The 25,342-nt window shown below is 31.3% G+C and overlaps 1 protein-coding gene across 1 annotated transcript; it reads right to left on the bottom strand.

The window, feature by feature from the left end:
- Window positions 1–733: 733 nt before the first annotated feature.
- On the bottom strand, window positions 734–4,282 carry Abcd (ATP binding cassette subfamily D). The gene is made up of 8 exons (XM_076393112.1): window positions 3,290–4,282; window positions 2,938–3,176; window positions 2,476–2,853; window positions 2,275–2,369; window positions 2,003–2,186; window positions 1,833–1,930; window positions 1,094–1,762; window positions 734–1,002 (listed from the first exon to the last, which is right to left on the bottom strand). The coding sequence occupies exons 1-8, from the start codon at window positions 3,841–3,843 to the stop codon at window positions 955–957; spliced, it is 2,265 nt and encodes a 754-aa protein (XP_076249227.1). The 5' UTR covers window positions 3,844–4,282; the 3' UTR covers window positions 734–954.
- Window positions 4,283–25,342: the final 21,060 nt, after the last annotated feature.

Genomic DNA, 25,342 nt, shown 5'->3' with positions numbered 1-25,342 from the left:
TTTTAAGGTATTATTCAGTATTATATAAGCATTAAGTATGAATCAAAATTGTTGTATTTAAAATAGAGAAGGTACATGTTAATATTTTAAAATCACAATCTCATATTCAATTGCAAGCAATTTTTATTCAATAATGTTTTTTTAAATTCTGTATTTACTAAAATTAACTTTGTTATGTTTAATTTTAACAAAGATTAATAATTCAAAGAATAAAACAATATTGTTAAACTATACTAGTAAGAAGATACAATCAAATACAGACTTCTTAATATATATTTTTAAAAATTGGTACAATCTATCTAATTTTTGATAAATTATCATATAGTACCATTGTTAGCATGAAACTTATGATAGGAGTTCTGATATGGAAAGTAATAATTATCATAATGACTGTACGCGTCAAGTGTCGTAGAATTCCATCGTAGCTATGTACATAAGTATACAAGGCGCAGTGTATAGTAGTTATTGCTTTTTAAAAGCTTATAATTAACAAACGAAGGCTTAAATGCAATTTCGTTATTTTTAAGTTCCATCTTGTTTTTATTGTTTTAAAAAATAATAAAATCGTTTTTAAATTTTTTTTCTTTTGTAAACACTCTGTATATCTGTATGGTATATTAACATACACATGGTTGTATACATTAAGTTAGCTCTAGAATATATTTATATATATAGATTATCTTACTATCAATTAATTTAAAAGTCATCAGTTAATACATAAATAATATAAAGACAGAAATTTAAATCATTTATTTCTTCTTGTCATTTAATCTACAATGTCATACAAAACATAAATAGTAATCTTTTACTCATATAAAAATAATGTGTTTAATTACTAGATACAGCTCTGTAACCTCTGTACAAGATATATTTTCTGAAAGATATTTACAGTCGTATAAATTTCTACATAAATTCATTAAAGCAAATTAAAATATTACGTTGAAATCTTTTTAACTAGGTAATTCTAATTTTCGACTCTTCTGGATGAATATCACGGAATTCCTGTAAGAATAACGAAGTTAAGTATTAGAGATTGTTTTAATTGGTAAAATTGTGTTCAAGTGATTAATCATTTAGGACTTAGGAAACTTACATGCAACATTTGGTAGTGGCCTCCTTTCACTTCACATTGCTCGGTTTGCTCGGGAACTTGACTTTTCAAAAGTGTTGCAGTGTTCACATCTAACGGGCCAAAAGTCCAACCGCCTTCTCCGTCGAAGCGTAACAATAATTTATGGTATTTCGCAAGAGAAGCTACGCGATGAGTAATAGTCAACAAAGTAATGCCTTTCTTCTTGGCAGTTTCGTATATCACTGCCTCAGCTTCGAGGCTCACGGCACTGGTGCATTCGTCTAATAACGCATACTGTGGTGCATGATAGAATAGTCGAGTCATTGCAAGTCTTTGTTTTTCACCACCAGACAAAGTAGAGTCCCAGTCAGCAAAAGCATCGAGACCTTCCGGTTCTCTTTCAGCAAGACTACGTAAATCAACTTCATCTAATAATTTTAAGAGTTCTTCGTCATGACACTTTTCTGTTCGTGATTCTGCAGGGTATATAATTTGGTCTCGTAGGCAACCAACTGTCATATAAGGTTTTTGTGGAATATAAAATAATGCAGGCCTTCCACTTGGAGAAGTTTCTGCAGGCCTTATTAATGTGCCACTATATACGGGCCATAGACCAGATATTATACGAAATAGTGAACTTTTACCACATCCATTGGGGCCAGTAATTAGTATGTGATCACCTGGTCTTATCTATGAAGATAAACATTTATTTTTTTTGGAGTCCTATTGTAAAAATTTATGGATATCATAAGATACTTACATGAAGTGTTAAGCTGGATACAATGACCTCACAATTTGGTGTAACTATTGGTACATCTACTAAACTTATACTGCCATCTGTACTTTCTTGTACAATTCCTGTCAAAATGTTCGTATATTAATATTTAATGAATTGTACTATTATGGTTATGTTATGTATTTGATATTTACCTTTTATAACTGGAGCACCATCTTTCAGCTCAATTATCTTTTCTACAGCATTATTTGCACTACCATTTGCTAATCTCATTGGACTATTAACAATATTTCTCCTATATTTACATAACGCAGCATCCTTAAACACATCTAACATTTCACTGACTCGTTCAGCATACCCTGCTAATGCTACTAGTTCCTATAATGAAATATAAAAATATATTTTACAGATATTTTAATATTAAATAGTAATAATTATTTTATTGTGGTTTTGAAAAATAACTAACTTTATAAGAAGACATAAGTCTTTCTACAGCGTCTGCACCAGAACTTAAAAGATTTTTAGAAGTTGTCAAATATCTAGTCCTTTCACTTACTCCACCTGTTTTGTAAATAAATTATTTTATAAATATTTCACATATTTAGAATTAAACACCACATTTTTCTCACTTTTTTCACAAAACAAGTTTATGTTTTAATACACGTACCATCTCCATCATCTGTATGATTCTTATTTCTTGAGGTGACTGTAGAATACAGGAGAGGCATTGCAATAACAAGAAGTCCAGTGCCAGACCATATGTATTTCATAAGTAGTTGCTCCAACATCACGTACCACAATTTAAGTGTTAATACTCTCCTTAAATGTGAGACAAGAGATTTATATGCAGTAGTCAAATAACGATGTTCTGTATAATGTCCCCCATAAAATGCAATTTCTTCTGCATGGGCACTAATTCTAGCATGAGCCTCTCTTAATCGCCCACGTCTTGATGCTTCTTCAGCCACCAGTTGACCAAACTTAGGTGACGCAAGACGTAGGATTTGTCCAGTTAAAGCAATTACTACTGATGCTAATATTGGTCCTATATTGAAAAGTAAAAAGATTTAAATATCTATTTATTTTCTTTTATGAATGATTAAATTCATAAATTCAACAATTATTTTACCTTGCATTCTTTTTGTTCCCATGTTAGATGAAAATGAGATAAGTGCAATACATACTAAAGCACAGTCTAACAAAGGCTTGGTTAAACTGGAATATAAGTGCGCCACAGAACTAGCCAGTTCAGACAAATCGTCTGTCAGTCTTTGCTCGGCACCACCAAGCCTATTGTCTAGTGCAGTTACTCTATAATAAGTCTGTTGACTCAGATACATTTTGTAAGCATGTTCCACCAGGCGTCCTCTTTAAAAAACAAAGGAGAAATCTGACTATTGTTTGCAAATTTGAATCACCCAGTATGTATCAGAGACAGTCTTAAAAATAACAGATTACTATCATATTTGTGACAAATATACCTAAAACTCAGAGCCAATCGACCTTCCAAGTATCTGATAACCGAGTTGACGAACGTTGCAGGAAAAGCGATGGCGAACCATCTTGTGAGCATCCAAAAGAATCCTCGTACATCTTTCAGAACAATTCTCTTCACTATCTGTCCCTCTAAAGTGGCTACATAAACTGAAAGAAAAGTTCTCGTGAGCAGCGTCAAAGTAGCGCAAGTCAGCAATCCGGCTTCTCGCGTTCTCCATCCAGGAACCATGATCTTCAACAGCGCGATCAGCTGTTTGATAAACTCCCGGTCCAGGCCGACGCTGGACTTTCCTGCATGGCTGGAAGCTTTGCCGCTGGCAGCCTCACTCTTGGACCGTTTCGAAACTTTCGAACAATCATTTTCGAATTGTTTCTTTCGCCGTTGGTACTGTGCTATGCCGGAGGACAATAACGGATAGCAGATCTTAAGAATATAGAGCGTCGTTGCCACTCCGACGACGCCACGCGTGAGTACCTCCTGCTTGATACCGTATTTGGCAGATGTCTTGTTGATTAACTTCGAAAACACCGACGACATCCTAATAGCGGCTACACTCTCATCGGAGTGTGCCCGCGTAGAGTGACGCAAAGTAACGTCTCTCCAAGCCGTTTAACGAAACGGCCGTTGAAAAGTGAATTCGTTAACGGAAGCAACTCGTCATGTTGCATGTATTCCCTTCCCTCTCGCTCTCTCTCGAGTCAGAGTGCCGCCGTTATCACGCGCGGATCCCTCAGCGTGCACAGCGTACGCGCGAAGAAAACAAGAGCAACCGCTGCCGCGACAACACACGATCCACATAGACCGGCCACCAGCTGGCGACTGCTCGTTACGTCTCTCCTCGCAGTGTGCCTCGCCGTTCTCTTTTGGACCCTCTCCGCGATGGCAACCGGCAGCCGTGACTGGTGGTGTATCGGTGGACTTGGTCCCGAGCTCGTCACCCGTACGTCACTCATTGCCTGTGAGCTGCCGTTCCTGGTCGACCACGCGCGCGCCTCATCTGCTATAATCGTCCACGGACGCTATTGTCTTCTCTCGTGAAGGCCCAACGTCTTTGAAAATAGTCACGTGGAATATAATCGGATGGAATAATTAGCTTTGTTATCGAGATCATCGTTCCCAATCGAGAGCTCGTGGACTAACGTTTCATTGGGCTAGAGAAATATATAGGAGCTGAACTATGTGTGAGGGACGCCTGTTTTGGGGGATTTCTAGGTCTTCCTCTAGACTAGTCTGGAAAGCTAAGGCTTTCATTGAACTAAATGGTCGGTATAGAATATCAACTATCAGAATACAATAGTGGGTGCTCTGTTCTTGGAACTTCAAGGCCCTTCTATAGTTTTCATAACAAAATCATATGTCAATTAATTTATTAAATTATTTAAAATGCAGGGGGTTGCTAAAAATAGTATTCCGCACTGGGACACTTTCAAGTTACTCTTTCAATCCCGCCAACATAACAATCTAATTGGTAACGAAGAAGATTTACCAGTAGTGTAACTTTTCACGGTTGCATTGCAAGGTCGAATACAGTTTTGTGGGCGATTGATAACTCTTATCTATTGTTGAAATTAGCAATCTGTTTGGAATTTGAACATGTGCTGCATTTGTGGATCAAAGTGCCGCTACTTAACTGTACCCGCAATCTTCCTTTCCTCGCTACGGAGATAAGATTACACATATACGTGGATTAAGTGTGTATTTAACGCTTGTATCTTTCATATGCGTGGGTATGATTCAGCTTTCTTTGTTTTTTCGTTTCTTTCTTTCCTTCTCCTCTCCACCGAAGCGATGAATTGCATATGGTTAAGGGCGAAATGTCACTGACGATTCTAGAGACTTTCAACAATCCGCGACGCCACTCATAGCATACGATTAATCTTTATTTTAGACAACGTTAGCTGAGTCTATAACCTGTTATATACAGGCTGTTCCAGAAAACAGCTCCGTTAGTATAGCTGCGTGTGGATTTATTGAGCCCTGAGGAATGCATAGCAGATGTATAGCAAGAAATAGTTATTTCTCGGGGTCGTAATGATTGGTCGTTTGCTATAACACAGATAAAAAGGCCGGCACCTTTCGAAGCTCCACGAAGGAATGTTTTCGCTCATGGTGTACATGAGCGCTCGCTGGCTCTAGCGTACAGTGACCTCAACGTTCCGTGAAGTAACTTTGTCTTTTCGTAGACTTCGTTTTCTGAGAATCGAGGTCTGAATTTCTTACCTAGATAGTTGTAAATCGTCTCAGGAGCAACACAATTTCATGGATGTGGTAGATACCTATCTGTGTACAAAGGTCATAGACCTATGAACTGCCACTCTGTGGCGCATTAGGATGCTTATGTTTATATTTATGTTACATTCTTTAGGGTTACTTCTCTTAATTTCTGTTTAGTTATTCTTGCAATCAAGAACGATAGTTTCTAAATTAGTAGAGCGATGTAGTTTTGCTGAGCAATTAGGTTAAATTACTCGTAGCTCTAATTATTAGGTATGCTTAAATCAGTATAGGGTTCAGTTAATGTTTATTTTTAGAACAAGTACTATATTTACTCTAAATCTGTCAAAATTTAACTAACTATTAATGTTAATGCTGTAGAAGCTTTCGAATATGAGCCTGAATAGCTTAATAATAATATCCCAATATCCGAACGTCCTACTATTCGAGTAACATGTCTTTTAAGAATCTTGCTTTTTCCTGTTATAAATTATGTAGTACACACGACGTAATAAGTACTTTTTACATAGTATGTGCCCTTTGTATCATACAAATTTTGTTTGAATCATTGTTTCATATAGTAAACAGTTTACAAGTAATTTAGGTGGCAGATTTTGATGAATCAGCCTGTACTATTACATATTAATGGTGTCCAATATACATATGTACAATACTTATTCTACGTATACTTTCCTGTTATAAATATGAAAACAGTGACTAAGTGCATATCAATTTTACGCAAGCTGAAATAGTAAACGAAAGTGATGATAAAAATGTGCTTTTTCACGTTGAAGTAATTAAATTATTTAAAGGAGGCTTTAATAGCGACTCTACAGAATTATTTGTACATTGTAACGTAAATATTGCAAAAATTGTCAATGACGTTCATTTCTCTTTGAACAATTGAAGTTTTTTCTCAGGAAAGTAATTGCTTTTTTATTCGAAAATTTTTTTATTCGAATACTTATATCTTTCTATTACTTCCGATACAGCTTTTTTTAAATTTTCTATAGTATATAGATATTCAAACTTTCATTATGGAGTAAGAGATTTTAATATTTTTTTATTAATATGGATACAAATTTATTAAATTTTTGTCGTGGGTTTCATCTTTATTTTAAAATGATGAAAGAAAAGAAAAGAGTGAAATATTTTTCACTCTGCCTATTTAATTGTTACATTATGTAATATAGTTTAAAGTTCATAAATCAAATGGAAAAGATTCTATATGTAAAGTTTGTTTTGTAACACTCATCACTATCCGACAAACATGTCTCGAAATTACTCTGATAAAAATGTGAATTTGTCAGAAAATTCTTTCGTAAACCTCGCTTTAAGTTTCAATTAGGCAACGGCATTGATTTTCAAGAGCAGTGATATTTAAAATTTGTACAATAATTATCATAAATGTGAAAATAAAAAAAATGATATTCGTCATTGTAATTCAAATGATGATGGTAGTGATTTCAATTATAAATGATTCTCCCCGATGAAGAAACTCGCGAAGAAACTGTTCCATGAAACATGGCCAGAAACAAGATCAGTGCTTCGCTCTGATTCACGTTACGTGGCGAGAGCATCTTCCTGTTCTCAGCAGCATCGTTTTCTATGACTCCCTGTTTCGCTGAAGAGTCCAGTACCGGAGTAGAATGCTGGTCGAAGAAATACATTGCACGGATGCCAGTCCACGCTAACTGGTTATCTGGAGTTCAAGTTGAAACGTATCTAATGTGACGTAACGTACAACATGATACGGAAGGTCGATGTGTTTTTCTTATTCTGTAACTACTTAGTGATCTGCGTCAATTAAAAGGCGTTTTACATAGATTAGTCTTTCTGCTAAGAACAAGTCATCATGAAACGGTTTTGAATTGTGAGATTCATTTTATGAATGAAGTTAGAGAGGCCAAAATTCTGTGGATATAACGCAACGATGTTTATCACGTGCTGTAATAGTAATGTGTTGCAAATTATATTAGGATACATGATGGCAAGACGATTATGACGTTTAAATTATAATTTATAAATATTACATATTATGTATGTCATTATGATAATGTTAAATTGTCATGTTTCGTTACTGTATTAACATAATGTATGTATGTATGAAGGCGTTAGAGAACAGTGACTTTTTGTAATAGAACATTTCAGTAGGTATTGAAATATGAAACATAATTAAATGTTTTTGCTTTTCAGGAATATGTAAGTATAGGTTTATTTTTACATATTATTTATATGTTAATGCAAGTATTATATTCGTATATTATTCATTTTAAAATTTCTTATCGAGAAAACGAGTATTCTGATCATACTGAATAAATATAATTAAAAAAAGAATTGAATCTGTTTTTTTGATAAATAAATTTATCTCTAAAGAGTTAACACTTAAGTACACAAATACCTAAACATGCAAGTGTTTAAATGTTTGCTCAGTTATTTCAATACTCAATTGCTGGACTATTGGGACATTCCAGTATTTAAATACTCGAATACTGAACTATTTAAATACCAGACTTTAAAGTATTATAGTAGTAGTAGTTGTAATAGATATTGAGCAGTTGGATATTTAAACACAAACGTGTTTAAATGCGCATGTATTAAACGTACGTGACTTGACAAATACTTAAATCCTTATCAGTGAATATTTATATTTATCTATATATTTAATATATATTTATCTTTATATTTATCTGTCTTTGTAAATCAGGATCCACATGTTTAACATCTATCTGTCCATCTTTATTTATATCTAACTAAGTCTTCGAGTACTTAAACAATACGTATTAGATATTTGACTGCTCGTACACTGAGGATCCAGTACATGCAACAATTTAGATTCCTAGAGAGTCAGAATCTGGGGTAATTAAATTTCCATCGTTTAATTAGTCAAGTACTCAGTAGTCGAGAATATTTTCAAGCAAATCTCAAGTGTATCTTCGAACTATTCATATGTTCAGCACAAACTTTTAGACCTAATTTTAGCATTTACTACAAATACATTCATTTACAAACACTTTATTGGACTCAGTTAATAAAAGCAAATAATTGCAATAGAATCCTTCTTAAAAATCAAAGTAGGAATCATTAAAAAATTTGATCTTTGAGTTCGAATAGACATGACAAAGTGTATTCTTACTTTGTATTTTATCTTACTGTAATTGAAAAGATAAACATAATAAAATATATATAAAATGAGAAGTTGTTATTTTACTGTTAGAGCATTTAAATATCAACAATAATACATTTATATAATCTGCTACAGTAAACAAATTATAACGTAACGTTTGAAAATCATAGGAAAACATTACAATATAAGAAGTGTAATTATAATGTACAAAAACATTAAGTAAACGATTCTACATCAAATTACAGTATTATTATGTATTATTTCGCAATGAATATTTTAGGACAAGATAACGTTTCAAGCATGCGTCATACAATTAATATGCTGGAAGGAAACGTTCTAATCGTGTATTTTGCAATCTTGTGATAGCCGTAAAAAATTAATTATCATTCATTTCCTCAATTTACAAAAGTCGGTATGGGGAATGCAATGTGGTATTTAGGGGGAACGGTGCAATTAAATAGAGTGTAATACCTTTTTCTGATTGCACTTATTACAAAAAGATGGCAGAAGGAAAAGTAGAATGGTTTGAAGAGATCTGTTTCTATTTCTTATAAAATAGCGTAAATATGATGCTATAGCTGCAATATACATATCGTAATTGAGTCTTGTTTTTGTAATAATATTGTAAATTCTTTTTATATCAATCGATGCTTTTATTATTGTCTCCAGAATCTCCAGAAAAAAAGTAATTACATAATGCGTTCATTTTCTTTTTTTACCATTTTTTTCTAATCGTTTTAAGGAGAAAAATAGAACTTGTTCCCATTGCATGACCTGATTTTTACATATAGTCACGAGGAGACTTCAACGAGCCTCCTGTCTTGAAACACTTGAGCTGAATTAAATGGTTGCAATGAAAAGACACGTGTGTCTAACATCTGGAATCAGTACCATTTAAAGACCTTCAAATTTCGGAGGCCTGTTCAAGTTTGACAGAAAATAAAATTTGTTTTATAATGTCCAGGAATTAGTGGTACAAAATTTGTCACAAGTGTAATTTGTGAACAATGAAACCGGTAGATCTAATATGGAGAAATTGTTAGACAAAACTAAATTATAGAGTATTTATGTGGTGCATACATTATCGAATTATTCGATATTGTTGACTAATATTTTATATATTTTGATATTTGCATTTTATTTTTTGTTCCCTTTGAAGATTTATTTAAGTCGACTACTAAATAAGTCACGAAGATTATAAGTCGACTACTAAATAAGTCATTAAGATATCGCTTGACTACTAAATCAGCTCATGTCACTGTCAGTGACTACTTGTTACAATTGTTACATAACATTTTCATTAAGAAGAATTGGTTTACACTTTATATGTAATGCTAGGAAACATATGTATCTATAGGGTCCCGCAATTTTGTACCGATGAATCATTTTTTGTTTCGTTTTAGCAATTATTTAGAGTATTGAAGTCTATAAAGTGTTAGAACTTTTTATCAAGATAATTCATTGTTACTATCACTGTTAATCTCCCATTTTGACGATTTCATCTGGTCACATAGATCACTTGACTCAACTGTATCGGACTTGTTATTTTAAAAATAAGTTTTATGCTAATGAACTAAATACACTTGAACAGCTAAAAAATGCTATTCGAGAAAACAAAACGAATACATTTTCCAAAATCTGTCAAAATATAATAAAAAATGCAGTCGAGAGAATTCGAATTTGTATGGCGTCTTATGTATGGAATATAATGTCAGAAAAATGGCCGCCGCATGACGCCATACTAATTCGAGCTCTTGCGATTACGTTTTCAAACTCTTGAGTATTAATAAACGATTTGTGTGAAAAGAAGTCTTGTTTTTTATTTTATCTAAAAGTTAATGACAATATAAGTCAGTTAGTTACATGTTGTCCACCCTTTATATTGTTCTTAGTAATTTTCTATATATTTGCATGCAAATACGTGTTTTATGTAATACATAGGTACATGTTTTATGCAATTTTTTCTACTATCTTGCCTTTTTCTTCATTTTCTAACGATTTTCGTAATTTTCACTTTAAATTTGTCTCTTCCGTTCTTTGATAACTGGAATCTCGGTTTCCTTACCTCTTCCTTGTATGGAATTTTCTGCTCATTTCCTTTCCATTTCTTCAACTGCAACTTATATGTAACTTTTTTTTGCTTCCTTATATTCATCTGTAAGTTTCAAGATTGCATTTTGTTCGAAAGGTCTTTATCAGTATAATAATCTGTATATTCTGTAATTAATAACACATATTTGGCGCTATTTATCCAAGCTATATTAATAAAATATATTTTTCATTCCTTTAACTATGATTTATGTTTTTTTTTATTAACTTTAGCACTTAGGAGATTGATCAATTTGTATTATAAAAATAAGTACAGTACTAACATTTTTTACTATTCCATTAAAATTTGCCTCATGAAGAATAGTATTTCTGAAGAATACTATTTTTATGATAACATTTATTGAGGATTATATTATTAAGACATATATAAAAATATTTTTTACTTACCTAATATTCCTTTTTTAATGAACAAGAAATGCTCAAGTAACTTTAATTAGTTTTAATATTTTAGTAGGTATATAATTAATATATTTTTACGAAAATGATACACTATAGTACTATTTATGATGGAAATATTAAAAGCAAAATTTGTATATACGCAAATATTGTAATTAAGTCCCTACACGTTATTATTAGCACAAGTTCAATTATAAAATAAATAATATTTTGGCAAGTATTAGTTTGTATTGTACTTATTCTTCTATAAATAGTTTATTTTTCTATTTTGTTTGAATAATTCTATATAATTTTTAATTCATGTATAAAATACGTGTATTATAAAAGTATACGTATGTATGCTCCTATAATTTAAAAATTATTCATTTAATAATAGATTTTTAATTTTCCTAAAAAAACATCAAAATTTCTCATATTTCGTCATGTTTTCATGTAATAGGACAATGATATCGAGATACTGTTACAGATTAGAGAAGCTATCCAACTATTGAGCGATTGTGAGGATTATGAGTTTTCAATGTTTTACAAAATTATTAAATTCAATATTCAATAAATATTTTGTTTTAGATGAAAAAATAAATACAGAAGTCCCAGATCTTATTTAAACTTTGCCAGTGTGTTCTACAAGTAAAAATAGGACTAAAATATTACGTATTAAAAAATCCATAAATACTTTATTAGAAGGTTATTCAAAATGTTATAAATGTATAGTAAATAATTCGAATTAAAGTAGGTTCACATTTTCAATTATGAAAGTTTTTACTGGGGAGCAGAAGAAAATCAATAATATTGCAGTTTTATAGAAGTCCCAGTTACAAAAAATTCAATCGTAACAATTAAGTCTCGTTCAGATTAAGTAATAAAACTTGAATTCAAGTCACTTGTCATCAAGTAACTTAATGAAGCCTCGTTCAAATTAGTCAAGTTACTTGAATTTATGTCACTGGTGTTTTAATGGTTTGAATTTAAAAGTAACTTGAACAATAAACATGAGTAATAAAAATGACATGGGAAAAGATGGTGCGTGCTGATTATTTTGTTATGTATTTTTCAAACAAAACATGTACGAACAACTCAAACGATTCTGGCAGCACCAACTTTCTATCTTTCTCTCTCTTATTCAATGGCTTTCGTCTAAGAAATTCTGAGATGGGTATATTTTTAACAGCTTTCTTGACATTCACATGTTTATCGATTTGCTTGAAATTTGCCCTGAATGGTACAGTACACATCAGTGCACGTATATTTTAAGGCAAGAAAAAGTTGAAGGGATATCAACTTCACTTGAAGCTTGAAAGGATATTTCAAATCAAATGAACAATACATTCACATTGGTCAAGTTGCTTCAAATCACTCGTACTCAAGCCATTTGAGTTCGAGCAACTTGTCTAATCTGAACGAGCCCGGAGGTGAAATAGAAACTTGCAAGGACATTTGAAGTCCAATGAATAACACCTCCACATTGGTCAAGTTGTCCAAAATTATTTACTTCCAAGCTGCTTCAATTCAACTAACGTAACCAATCTGAACGAGCCTTTAATTTGTCTGTTGCTAGAAGAAACATCTTTCCAAAACCTTGATGCGAATAGCGAATCTGATCGGCAAATGACGTCGAAAGTGTTCACAGTCACAAAGGATTTTTGAGAGTGGTCACGGCGAGATCAGACGTGAAGACGACAGGGAAAGCGGACTCCTTACGGCTTTTACCATCAGCCGAGATTCTGTTTTGCGTTTCGCGCGAAACAGAGAAAGTAAAAGTGCCCCATGGATGGGCTGGTTTCTTCCGTCGTTCGCTTTCGTTCTCTCTGAAATGTGCTGGTGCTCAACATTTATGACGTTTTCATTGTAGCGAACTATTTTAGATCTGTTTCTCGGACTAACGTAAATGAGAACTCTTTTTATTTGGTTTTTAAGGTTGCGTCAACTAATGGATCATTAGTAACTACAGTAATGTACATTAATTTCTTTGATACACTTGTTTGATGCATTTGAATAACTAGCGTTTTTGTGAGTGATAGTAGTAGTCATAGTAGCCTAGTTAAGTTCTTCAAATTTTAACTTTCTATCAATTTTTTCTTTCTATCAATCTTTCAATATAACAGTAATGAAGAAACAATTTTTAATAAAACGCTTAACACTTTTTAAAAACTGAAGGAATATGCAAAAACAATAAGTGAAGAAATTTGCACGTTTAACTCTCGAAAAGTCGAATGTTTGGAAATGCTATTTCGCGAAGTCGACATAGAAAAGTATATTTCATTCTATAGATCAATGGTGGCCTAACCATGTTTTTATAGAAGTCATATTTCATCTATCAGAAATAATTGAGAGCTGTAACCTCCATTGAAACGTTTCATATACGTTGTTCAAGAACAAATGTTAGAAATTTTAAAGAGTAATTCTAAAATAGGACAAAGTTGAAAAATTACGAAATTGAGTTTGAGACTTTGTTTCAGAGTTATTAATTGCTCCAAAAATATCTGAGATTCGCGCGAAATGGGTGATTCGGAGCTTATTCTACTGCCGGTTTATATGCCAAGTCAGACGTAGCAATGTCAGTAGAGTAATTCATTGCCAGTAGAATAAGTCACTCTACTGATTTCATTTCAATCGGTATACAAAGGATAATTTAATACAAGGTGTCCCAAAACTGGTTCTACAAGTGGAAAGCCAGTGATTCTATACATGGACAAATGAGTGGAAAGTATAGAATACATTTTTTTGATATCGTGCTTCGTTTTCGAGAAAATTGAGTTTGAATTATGGTCGAGTGCAGGTGTACGAAAGTACAATTTCGGGTGTTTGAAAGGTACGTGGAGTAAGATCTCTCACAATCAGACACTCTCAGTCTGAACACTGACTGTTTCTACAGTACGCTAAAAGCATTCCCATTTCTTCATTTATTCCTCAAACGCCTGAAACTGTAATTCAGTACACTTGGTCAAAATTGAAAGACAATTCTCTCAAAAATGAAGCATAATATCAAAAATTGTTATTCTACATTTTCCACTTATTTTTTCATGTAGAATCAACCTCCTCTTCGTTTGTACCACCAGTTTTGGGACTCTCTGTATACTGCTTGTTGCATCAAATTAGAGTGAATATTAATAAGGTTTTGGAACTTTGAAATTGAATAATTTTTCACTATTATTCAAATAATGCAACGCATTTTGTCAGATCATTGTTTAAGAAGATTTCCATATTACTGCTTTGAATAAAATGATGTATTGTGTTTGCGTCCATATGTACTCGTAGTAATTAGCATGAATTGCAGTTGAATTTTTTGCAATATATCATCACAAACAGTGGTGACAAGTTTATCGTGGCTTTCAGTTTAAAGTACTGATCACACTTTTTATTTCAATTCGAAATATCAATGTGATGTAAAATAACACTGACGAACCATTATTCTATGCTACTTAAATGATATATTAAATTTATCATCGATATTTATTATGCTTTATGAAATTATAGATATTTAATTTTGAAACGTCAATATTTTCTTCGTTGTATTAATTTTTACATCAAACTTAGAATTCGAAGTATCATAGAATAATATTTGTATTATTTTTCCTAAAATTAATAATTAGCCAAATTGGTATTAAAAATTTATACTCACTAAGAAAATATATACTTTGATTTTTTAATTTTTTCGTGGACAACCCATATCACACGTATAACAATAATAATAATTTGAATAACTTTACAACTTGGTACTACTAAACTTATGTTAATTTTAATAGCACATGTTGTACTATGCTAAAGAAAAACGAAGTTTTAGTTAACTATCAAAAATTAATAAGATACTTACTGTAAAGTATAAAGTACAACGTATAAATAATTTACACTGAAATTACTTAAAAATTAATGATGTATCAATTTAGTAAACAGTTCTCGCAGATTTCCAAATATTCAAAATGTTTCATGACAAAATGATGTGCTGTTTACTTTTCCTTAGCTTTTGTACCTTTCCATAATCATGTTTTTATAATTACTTTTTCATCAAACTCGTAATCAGTTCTGGTTACTGATGTGCAAGAATTAACTCGACAAAGGTCAAAACGTTAATCTCAAACATTTATAGGTATGTGTGTAAAACTGATACGATCTTTTCTCCGCGACTGATATCTTGCGACGCCAAGTAAATAAGCAGAGAAATAAATAAATAAAAAAGTTCTGTAGGAAACGTAGACAAAAACACAGTTACCTATGTTTCCACTGACGCAATAACAAGTAACATTTTAACGTCTCTTGTTAGTGCGTGTTCCAAAATGTTTCCAATAAACAACAACTTATAGATATATCTTGTTCACACTGAGGCTGCGGTTGTAGTGGATGCATTTTCTGATGAACTGATGTTCTGACGAATACGTTCGAACTATTAATCGTAGGAGCGAGACAAATTCAAAAACTGATTCGTCAGACCATCAGTTAGTCAGAGAATGCATCTAGGCTAACCACAGCCTAAAGCAACCTAATTTGAGAAATTTGAGTTTTGTTTCACCTTCAAGGCGACATTTGTTGCTAGCATACAAGCATGACCGTGAAACACATGCTAATTAATTATAAGAAATATGAGTACGAGAACGAGAGGAAACATCACATTCCAAACAACTTGATGGTAGTCCTTACAGTTCCTGAGAAACCTTAACCTTTTGCAACTAATCTAGTTGTAGTGTAATAATGTAAAATGAATATCGTAAGTACTTCATATTCTCTTGATACTTGATACATTGATGTACCCAATATTCTATAGTCTATGTAATTATAGCCATTTGTTGTCACTAAAAACTCTTAAAGTACGATTTCACGTGACAGTAACTTTAAGGATGCAAATACATTATTGTCACGTCATGTGAAATCACGTTACATATTATAGCAAATTTGTCTCATATTATAACAAAATAGGTTTAAAATAATGGATAAACCTCGGTTCATATTATGAATTTGTTATAGTATATAATGAGTTCACGAGACGTGATAACAGTGTGTTCGCACCTTTACGGTTGTGATAGCGAGTGTCATGACTTTTGTTGTCGTGAAAACTAGATATGATAGTGAAACATACATAATGTTATGACATTGTTGCACAGTGTCATGACAATAAAAGTTATGACTCATGACTTTTACTGTCATGTGAAATCGTACCTTTAGAGGTGTAGGTGACTCTAAATAAGTAAAATAGTTAAAAAAATTGTTGTTGATGACTAAAACACGAAGAAATCTGGTGAAATATTCATCAAAAAGCGGCGATTTTTCCAACATTCATGGAGTAGCAACAACAAGTTCCTCAGTGGAGACATAGCTAACTGTAAGTTACCAAACTCATTGAAAGCTTTTGTATAGAAATAATGTTGACATTAAATTCTCCCAGTCTTAGGCATCATTGAAATTTGGAAAAGAATCATTAAGATAATCACGTGTTAGTTTACTTGAACAGACAAATGATTTTTCTTTAGATTATTTCTTTATTTAACTCTCATAAAAGTCAATTCTAATGAAGAATTATTTTATCTTTTATCTTTTCAAATAATTATTCAAATCATTTTACAAATACTTACTATGTATGTTTCCTGAGGAACTGTTTGAAGGAAGCACAATTTCGAAAGCAAATATGGTTATATCGTAAAAATTCTCAGATTTTAAGTTTAATAATTAATTTAGCCTACCCACTTCTTATGCTAAATTATTTTTTATTTAACAAATGTTTATTTTGTTACGTACGGAGAACATTTTCTGTTACTCTCCCACATATTCGAGTCTCTGCCTGTTAAAAGAAAATGCCCTAGCACTTTCGTTTTTCGTTATCTTAATGAGAGCGCGACTCCGAGCAGCTGGGTAGCAACCACGATGATGTACCAACCATGAGAAATTTCCTTATATGGAAATTTCTAACGAATCTCCACTCATTTTTCGGCCTGTATAACCCCAAGATTTTAGCCCTAACGGGTTCAGAACAGTATCGTCACATTGACAGTCAAGTTCGTCAGAGTTGGTTGCTATTCAGTTAGGTCGGGCTAAAGTTCCCTTTCGAGTCCACGTTTAACCTCATAGAATCCGCGAGTCAGCATAAATTCTATCTGGCAATTTTTACGATCACTCTGTAAGTCCTCGCATCACTAGTGCATTAACACCAAACATTAAAATCATACACTTTACGTGACAACCCTACATTATACACCTGTACGTAAAGACTGATTTTAGGATATACTAAAGTATTCATTGCAATTTGACTAGATTGTTTTCAAACTTATAATTACTGTAAGCGATCCCATTCGAAGTTAATAGACCCCCATGATACAACTTAGCCGCTCAAGTTGTATGAATTAATAATTAACAAGTTAGGAGGCTTACTAACATTTCCTGCGGCTCTCTGACTCTACATCAGATTCCAAACACACATCTCACTTCCAAAGAAAACTGTATCTTATCTAGTGGCTCCTCGATTTATTCGAGTTCGTTCACGAAAGTTAATCTAGCCAGCAGCTATTTGATTTTACATCGGATTCGTCTGCTTCCTACAGCTACCTGTAACATCAGATTCGTCTGAACGTTATCTAACTTCTTTACAGCTCCCTAATTTTACATCAGGTTCGTCCTCGTCTACATTAATCCCAACAGCTCACATCAGTTTCGTCTGTTGTACCAACTAACATTTCAACCACTATATTCTTTGGAAATGTATTTATCCTCACTGGCGTTATCAGAGCAATATCAGCGTTTATCAGGTGTTTCTATTTCCCGATAATACAAAACCACGTGTTATTATAAAGATTATTGTTTGACAAAATCATTGTTCGCAAAGGTTTCTAATTGAGATGTTTCTTCAAACAATTCATTACTTATGAAAGTTTTTATCAAGAGTACCTGATATTGGGTTGTTACATAGATTTGTGCCACATTACTTTTTTCCTTTTTCATTGAAAATATGCTTTCTATGTTATATGAAAATAATTATAATTTCTTGTTTCTACTTGCAATTATAATACATTTGTTATAATAATAACATATTTCGATGAATATTAGGTAACAATTCCATAGAGAAAAGAGGAAAAAATGATGTGGCACGAATGTATGAATCAACTCAATAATATTTAAGAAATTTGTTAATGCAAGATACTTATTTAAAAAAAGTAGTATAACTACAATAAAGTGCCCAGGAGGTTGCATCAGTGGACATCTTCTATAATGTATAAACTGTTTTTTACAAACTCATTCCTACGAGGTATTGTGCCATTATATGTGTCTAGCGCCTAAAGGCTGTATTATTTGCCAGTCTTCTACGTATGATACTTAACTCATTCCTAGTATCATGCCATTATAATGATTAAAGATCGTATTATTTGTACACTGTCGGCAACACAGAGACGAATCCAGAAGCATTTCTTCGGGTGGGACGAAATGTGTAAAGTACATATGTTTTTGAATCTCTTCTTTTATACAATTTCAGATTTGTTTGTAATTTACCTTTTAATAATTCTATCTGATACTATAGTAAAATTATTAAATTCACATTAAGCGTATACCTAAGAAATTTTTTAAAATTTGTTTGTGCATTGTTGGCTTAATGCACAAACATTGATGTCCCGTTTTGGTCAAATTTAAGATCATACAATATAAAATTTTATAATATAAAATCTTATAAATTGTATAATGTAAAATAATGTATAATACAAAATAGAGTAATAAAATTTTATAATGTATTTTATAACATAAAATCTCAAATTTAACTAAGCCTTACAACGTTACAACGGACATACAACGTTTCTACATTAAGACTGGAGCTGCACGAGCGGTTTCTCGGCGAACAGTTTTATTTCTTTGTTTTTCCAATGGAAAATAACAAAGACAGACGTACAATCGTCCGTTAAAAAAACTCTCGTGTGACTTTAGCGTAAGTTGTTGATATTGTTAGGTGTTATTACTCTTGGGAGGGACGCAATCGCCTCTCTGCATACATAATTAACTGTATTACACGACGTGAAACATGCTGTTTAATATCTCATTAAAGTAAAATATTCCACGAACTATCTCATCTTGTACGAAATACCAAAAGATTAGTTCATTCACATGCCAGAATTGTGTTCCTTAGATCAGTAAAACCATCTTGTCCCAGGATGTGAAACATCTTACTTAATATTCAGGTAAGATGCTCACTTTACTCATAAACTAATTTTTTGTTTTAAACTAAGGATAACAGTAATTTTTTTTTTGTTGTATAAATATTTTTATTCTTAAAAGATATAGGATTGTTTTGCTAAAACGGCTTTTTGTGTCAGAAATATAAAAGTTACACTTATTTTCGCTTACTAGAAAATTTGGCCATTTTACCCTGATATCCCCTAACAGTAAAAAATAAATTGTAATAATATATGTACAGTACATTATAGCAAAATAAGGAATATTCTAATTGTTGTCGAAAGTACTAACTACGAATTAAAAATACTTTGCCATATGCTACAATTGTAATAAAAATGAATGAGTAGTTTCAAATTTTTGGCCATTAGTGTACCATTTAGCCAAAAAATCCATAAGGGTATTTTAAATGAAATTCAGCATAAAATATTTCTGTAATTTATTTCAATTATTAGTACATTTACTATTTTGTTCAATAACCTTCTCTTACCTGGATATCAATTTATAAATATTATTCTTGTAAAAAAAGTTTACCTATACAATTGAAGAATATACGATTAAATGTTTCAAATTTTACGACTTATTTATTAATAGTCTATGCTGTAATATGTTTAAAAATTTATGATATAAATAACAAATAAACTAAATGTAAGGAAAACGTATTTAAAATAATGATAATCATTGAAAACCAATAACGATTCTAGTTTAATCTCTTACTGTTTAATTAAGTCATTAATTATGAAAGTGGTTTATGTTATGGTATATTCGTTTTAACAACTTTCAACTTTTCTGGTACTTATAGATACTGTAATAAATAATAATTGCTCTTACTTTTATTAGGTTAATCTTTTAATGTTACTGACAAATCTCACGCACACTTTACTAAAAATGATAGAAATTCGTTTTAATCAATAATGTAGTTACAATTTTTGTCAGTAATCTTTTTTCACCTGGGTACTAATTTATAAATACTAGTTAAATAAAAATCTATTGTATGAAGTGGAACATTAATAATTTCTTAAATTTTGTTGAAGATCTTTTTCCATAAAACCATTTTAATAACCACAAGTTTTGGATACGTAAAATTTCGCCACAAACAACGATAAATTCTCGAAACGATAATCTTTTTATTATAGATTGATCTCTCAAGGTTTGTTTTTCCTCTTTAGTTATAGTTGCAAGGCGTTGCAGCAGAAAGTCTTAGAAAATGAACAGATAATTCACCTCGTCGAGTATCATTAGATGAAAATGAAAATCTAACAACGTAATCGCACAGTCTAATTATTAGACCAGATGACTGCACATCAATCGTACAGTTTCGTCGCGGTTCACGGCTTCCTCTTACCACGAGGATCGGTGGAAAGTGAGTACGTTATTTTAGGAGAGAGCCACTTTGCTGCTGCAGGAACTCCCATGCGAAGTTTCTCTGAGAAGACCTTTCCTCTGAGACCAACTGCTCTTTGGTCAGTTGAATTTTGACAGTAGGGGAACTGGAACTTTCAAAATCAATGTCAATGTTATGGATTGAATAAGAGTGTTAAAACTTTCAATTACTTAAAATATGACGCTAACTTTTCTATTGTTATCTTTTCTGTTCCAAAATAATAATTGTAAAATGAACTGTATGTAGTATAATTTTTATTTTATTAAATTTTTGTTATAAATGGGGAACTTTCACTTTCTCGAAAGTAGAAAAATGGTTTAGCTAAAGAGAGACATTTATTCTACTTCGAAAAAGTTGAAGTTTCTCGTCATAGGATACACAAGCTTCAAGTTGAAATTCTGAAATGAATCTGTTTTTAAAATGAGTCATTTGTTACTTTTGTCTTTTAACATTTGTATGTAATAAATGCATCCTTAATGGCCAAAGATTTTTATTATGCAGTTCATTACATGCTATTCTATTACCATAACAAATTGAAAGAAAATGTCCTGGTATTTATATATAATAAAATAAATCCTACTGTCTTATAATGCCAACTAAATAACGCTAATTAAAAACATAATTTAAAATTTCATATTTTACCTTAAAATATCTGTTAAACGATATATCCTGCAGAACATTTATCAATCGAGTACAAAATAACTACAAAAATTGAATTTCTATAAAAAAGTTTAATACTTTAACTTTACTAACTTTATCTTTAATACTTTAAGTACAAAATTAGCTTAAAATGGGAAAGAAATAATTTAAAAGTTAAAAGATCAGTAAATAACTGTTATTTATAAAAATATAGAGTTTCGTTCAATCCCTCGTCCATGTTACGAAGAAGTAAGAATTATTTGTAATTTTGGGACAACACAGAAGTTAGAGAATGTATGAGATTACAAGTGTGGATTTATAAATTAATAAGAAAATTAGATCTGACATAAATAACCTGTTATCTCACGATTTTTGTTAAGCTGTACATGATAAAGTGAAATTAATCTGTTCAAAGATAGTAGCAAATGTGAATGTATGTCTACATTTAAGTTTCTTCTTGATCTATAATATTTCATATTATGGTGATAATTAGGAGATTCTATTGGACTATTCCTTGTGTGTTCGTTGTTCACGTTAAAATTGTTGCAAACAAGAAAGTTTTATTTACGTGCATTGTACCACATTTTTGATAAGACGCAAATGGGCTATTATGACCACGTGTTGATCTATGAAATGTCCCCTGCTGTAAATTCGTTACAGAGTCATGATCTTACATCGTAAAAATACTGTAATAAAGAAACCTAATCGAAGAAGGAATTAAAACCTTTTTCTTTACACGTTAAATTTTTTTCTAAAAGGGAAACCGGATTGTAAGAGAAGTTACATCAGATGAAACGCAGTGTGATAAATCGTTTTGACTTTCGAATTACACATCTTCGTTATTAAGACTTCCTAATATCCTTCATTTCTTTTGAACTTTTGGGAATTATTCTGTTATCTGTTTTTATTTTCGGTTTTAACGAGACGAAGGTATTTCTTATTTTCTGTAGGTTTGTTGGTTATTTCAAGACTTGTATATTCTGTATAGCCAGTATGTAATACATTTAATGTATTGACATATAATGTTCTGAACATCAATTTTGTATTGTAGATCTGTACTATATCTTATTATAATTTTATTTTAAAATAGTTTCTTAAATTCCTACTTCGTGTAAGAAAAGTACAAATTCTATCTTATAGGTCACGATTGAAGTGTACAGCGATCCTTAAAATGTGGCTCATGACATTTTGCTTTATAGTAGAATATATAAATATACTTAGTTTTTCCGAAAATTGTTTTTTGTTCGAAATAGTAATTTTATATGAGACTGATATTTTTTTCCCTCAAGGTGAGGCGTACGCGAATTCTTTGTCTACAATAAATTTGAAATTAAAATTTTAAGAAATGTTCTTGCATATGAATAAATATATCCCCGTTATTTGTTCATTTTATGCTGTTGTATTTATATATAGATTTTAATGCGTAAAAAATAGCCGACTTTTAATTCCAACTATTTTGTAATAATATTCGTTAATTTTTTGACTGACAGTCTTTTGTGAATATATCTGTTTTTAAAAATTCAATGTTTAAAAATTAAATTAATGTAACATTAATATTAATGTAGTATGTACATTTATATAGCAAAAGTAGTTCAATTGCAACAAGTTTTGTAGAAAGCCATGAATATTTTAGGTCTTCGACCTAGTTTTGCCCGTTAAAAGGGAGGAAGAATATAAGTCAGCTGACTATTACTGCGCACTTATTAAAAGTTAAAATAATAAATTGATACCAGATCTAATTGTTGAATAAATTTTTCCTTCTTCTTATAATATTTTCAATAATGTAATAGTGTATAACTTCAATATTTGAATTAGATATCATTTGAACCACTAGTATGACTCATTATAAATTTAAAAAATTTAGTATACTGAATTATAATTATAATTTATGTGTAAAAATTGACTAATCTGTCCAGAATTTTGTTTTTTTAGAACCCCTTATCGAAAGTAACGCAGTTGTTATTATATCGCTAAATATTTTATGTATTCCTCAGAAATAGGACTTCAGGACCATACACTGTAGCATTTACTTTTAAAAGGAAATAAATAGTATTCAAAATGCAATTTTCCTTTTTTGAAGTAGTTTGTATAGTGTTTTCATATATCGATGTAATAAACAGGATATATCGTGGCGGACTTAAATGTGATCTACGCAATAATAAAAGTTTTATTAAACAGTCACAATCAAGTACGACGCATTTCTCAGGAAAAAATAATTCCTCATGAACGACAAAAGAAATTTTACAACCTTTAATTACTCTTTTTTATTTCATTTTATGTACAATACTTAATTAAACAGCGTTTATGTACAAAAAATATGTACAGTAATATATACAATACATAAACGCGAGCCGTAAACGTGACTCCAACTTTGGTCCTTTCTCTGGCACTTTTTAGCGAGGTACACGTGTCGAGAGTGAAAATCAACTATACGCTTTAATTCTCCTGCTGTTGCAACAATCTTTATCGTCGAACGATAAATTGAAACCATTTGCACAATCGAATCTATCCTGCCGTCTAAAATATTTGATCAAATAAATTCGAGTTAACAACATTCGTATCGGAAGGATTCGCTTTTCTTCTTCGCCTACAGTTTCTCTTTTGCAACACTAGATCGCATGGTGTCTACCTTGATCGGTCTGGACATTTTTTTACGGGTTACTATTTCTTTTGTAAGATATGCGGAATTGCAACACATCAGATACGCCAATCAATCTCGCTGTATCAATTTCGTTGAACATGAATATCTTGACTACTACAAATGTACAACTTGGAATGTGGAGGGCACTAGAAGTAGACAAAAAAATACATTTCCTTGATATAAGCTCGTTTATAGTTTATATATTTATTACTTGACACAATTTCTCCATTTACTTCCAGTGCCATTTGTAACTAAATGAAGACTAATCATTAATTTTTAGAATTTTAATGCTGATTGCTTTTATCGAGTCGAAAACTAATAACGAATAATATTGTATACAGGACAATACTATACGCAGTAGATAATGTATTTTCTAATGATTTATCTAGATTTAAATTAAAATATGTTTTTATCGATTGCATAGTATTTAGTATTTTAGAATTTTAACGTTAGAAAGTATATTCAGCTTGGTGATTTTAGAATTCTAATAAAAGAGCAATAAATGAGAAACATAGTTATGTAGATATAATGATTTCCTCACAGTTTCTTTAAAATGAAATACATATTTATGTTTCTGAGAAGACGATTGGACCAAACTAACTCGAGGAACGCATTAAAGTTAAGCCACGCTCCTACGTACGTGTGTAAGATGCAACGTAGAATACATTTTAAACAGTATTTATTAACAGCAATGGTGTAACGTTTTAAAGAGCATTTAAAATAAGAGACCCAATTACTATCACGTTAAAGATTGATTTCAACATAGTTGCATACTTTTTGTATTTAGCTATTATTAACTAGAAACCCAAGTTTCTCTTTCTATTTACAATTACTTCATGTAAATTAGTTAATTTATTAATTTGAAAAACATATTTTAGAAAATATTATTTTTACCCAATCATCGTCATCCATGTATTACATAAAAAAACAACCAATCGTAGAATAACCTTAATCGTTATTTTTCATGATGTTTATATAATATAACAAATTATATTTTGATATGTTAATAACTCAAATATTACAGTGATACGTTTTTCTTTGAGGAGAATCTTTCTAACGTTTTAATTGTAATCAACTTACAGTTTTTCTTCATTTCATAAAAATTAAATAAAAAAGTTGAAGTGCTGGCTTTCCTATCTTATATGTAAATTAGTCTTAATTGTATGCTAAATTTTTTTGATTAAATACATGACTTCTCAAGGTTTATTTGTTATTTTAAGTAAAATAACTCTGGGTGACAGTATTGCCCAAGTATGGAAAAAGCAGTATCTATTAAAAATATTTTACTGCTATTTTGCTCTAAAACAAGACGCAAGTTGTTTAAGATTGTCTGAAAATGCAAACAAACTTAATTTCACAATTTAAATTAAATTGGCAATAAATCGGTTAT

Source organism: Calliopsis andreniformis, chromosome 3 (genome assembly GCF_051401765.1).
Source record: "Calliopsis andreniformis isolate RMS-2024a chromosome 3, iyCalAndr_principal, whole genome shotgun sequence".
In the NCBI taxonomy this organism is placed as follows: domain Eukaryota; kingdom Metazoa; phylum Arthropoda; class Insecta; order Hymenoptera; family Andrenidae; genus Calliopsis; species Calliopsis andreniformis.
Note: the sequence above shows the minus strand (reverse complement) of the source record. Positions and strands in the feature narration are given on the sequence as shown.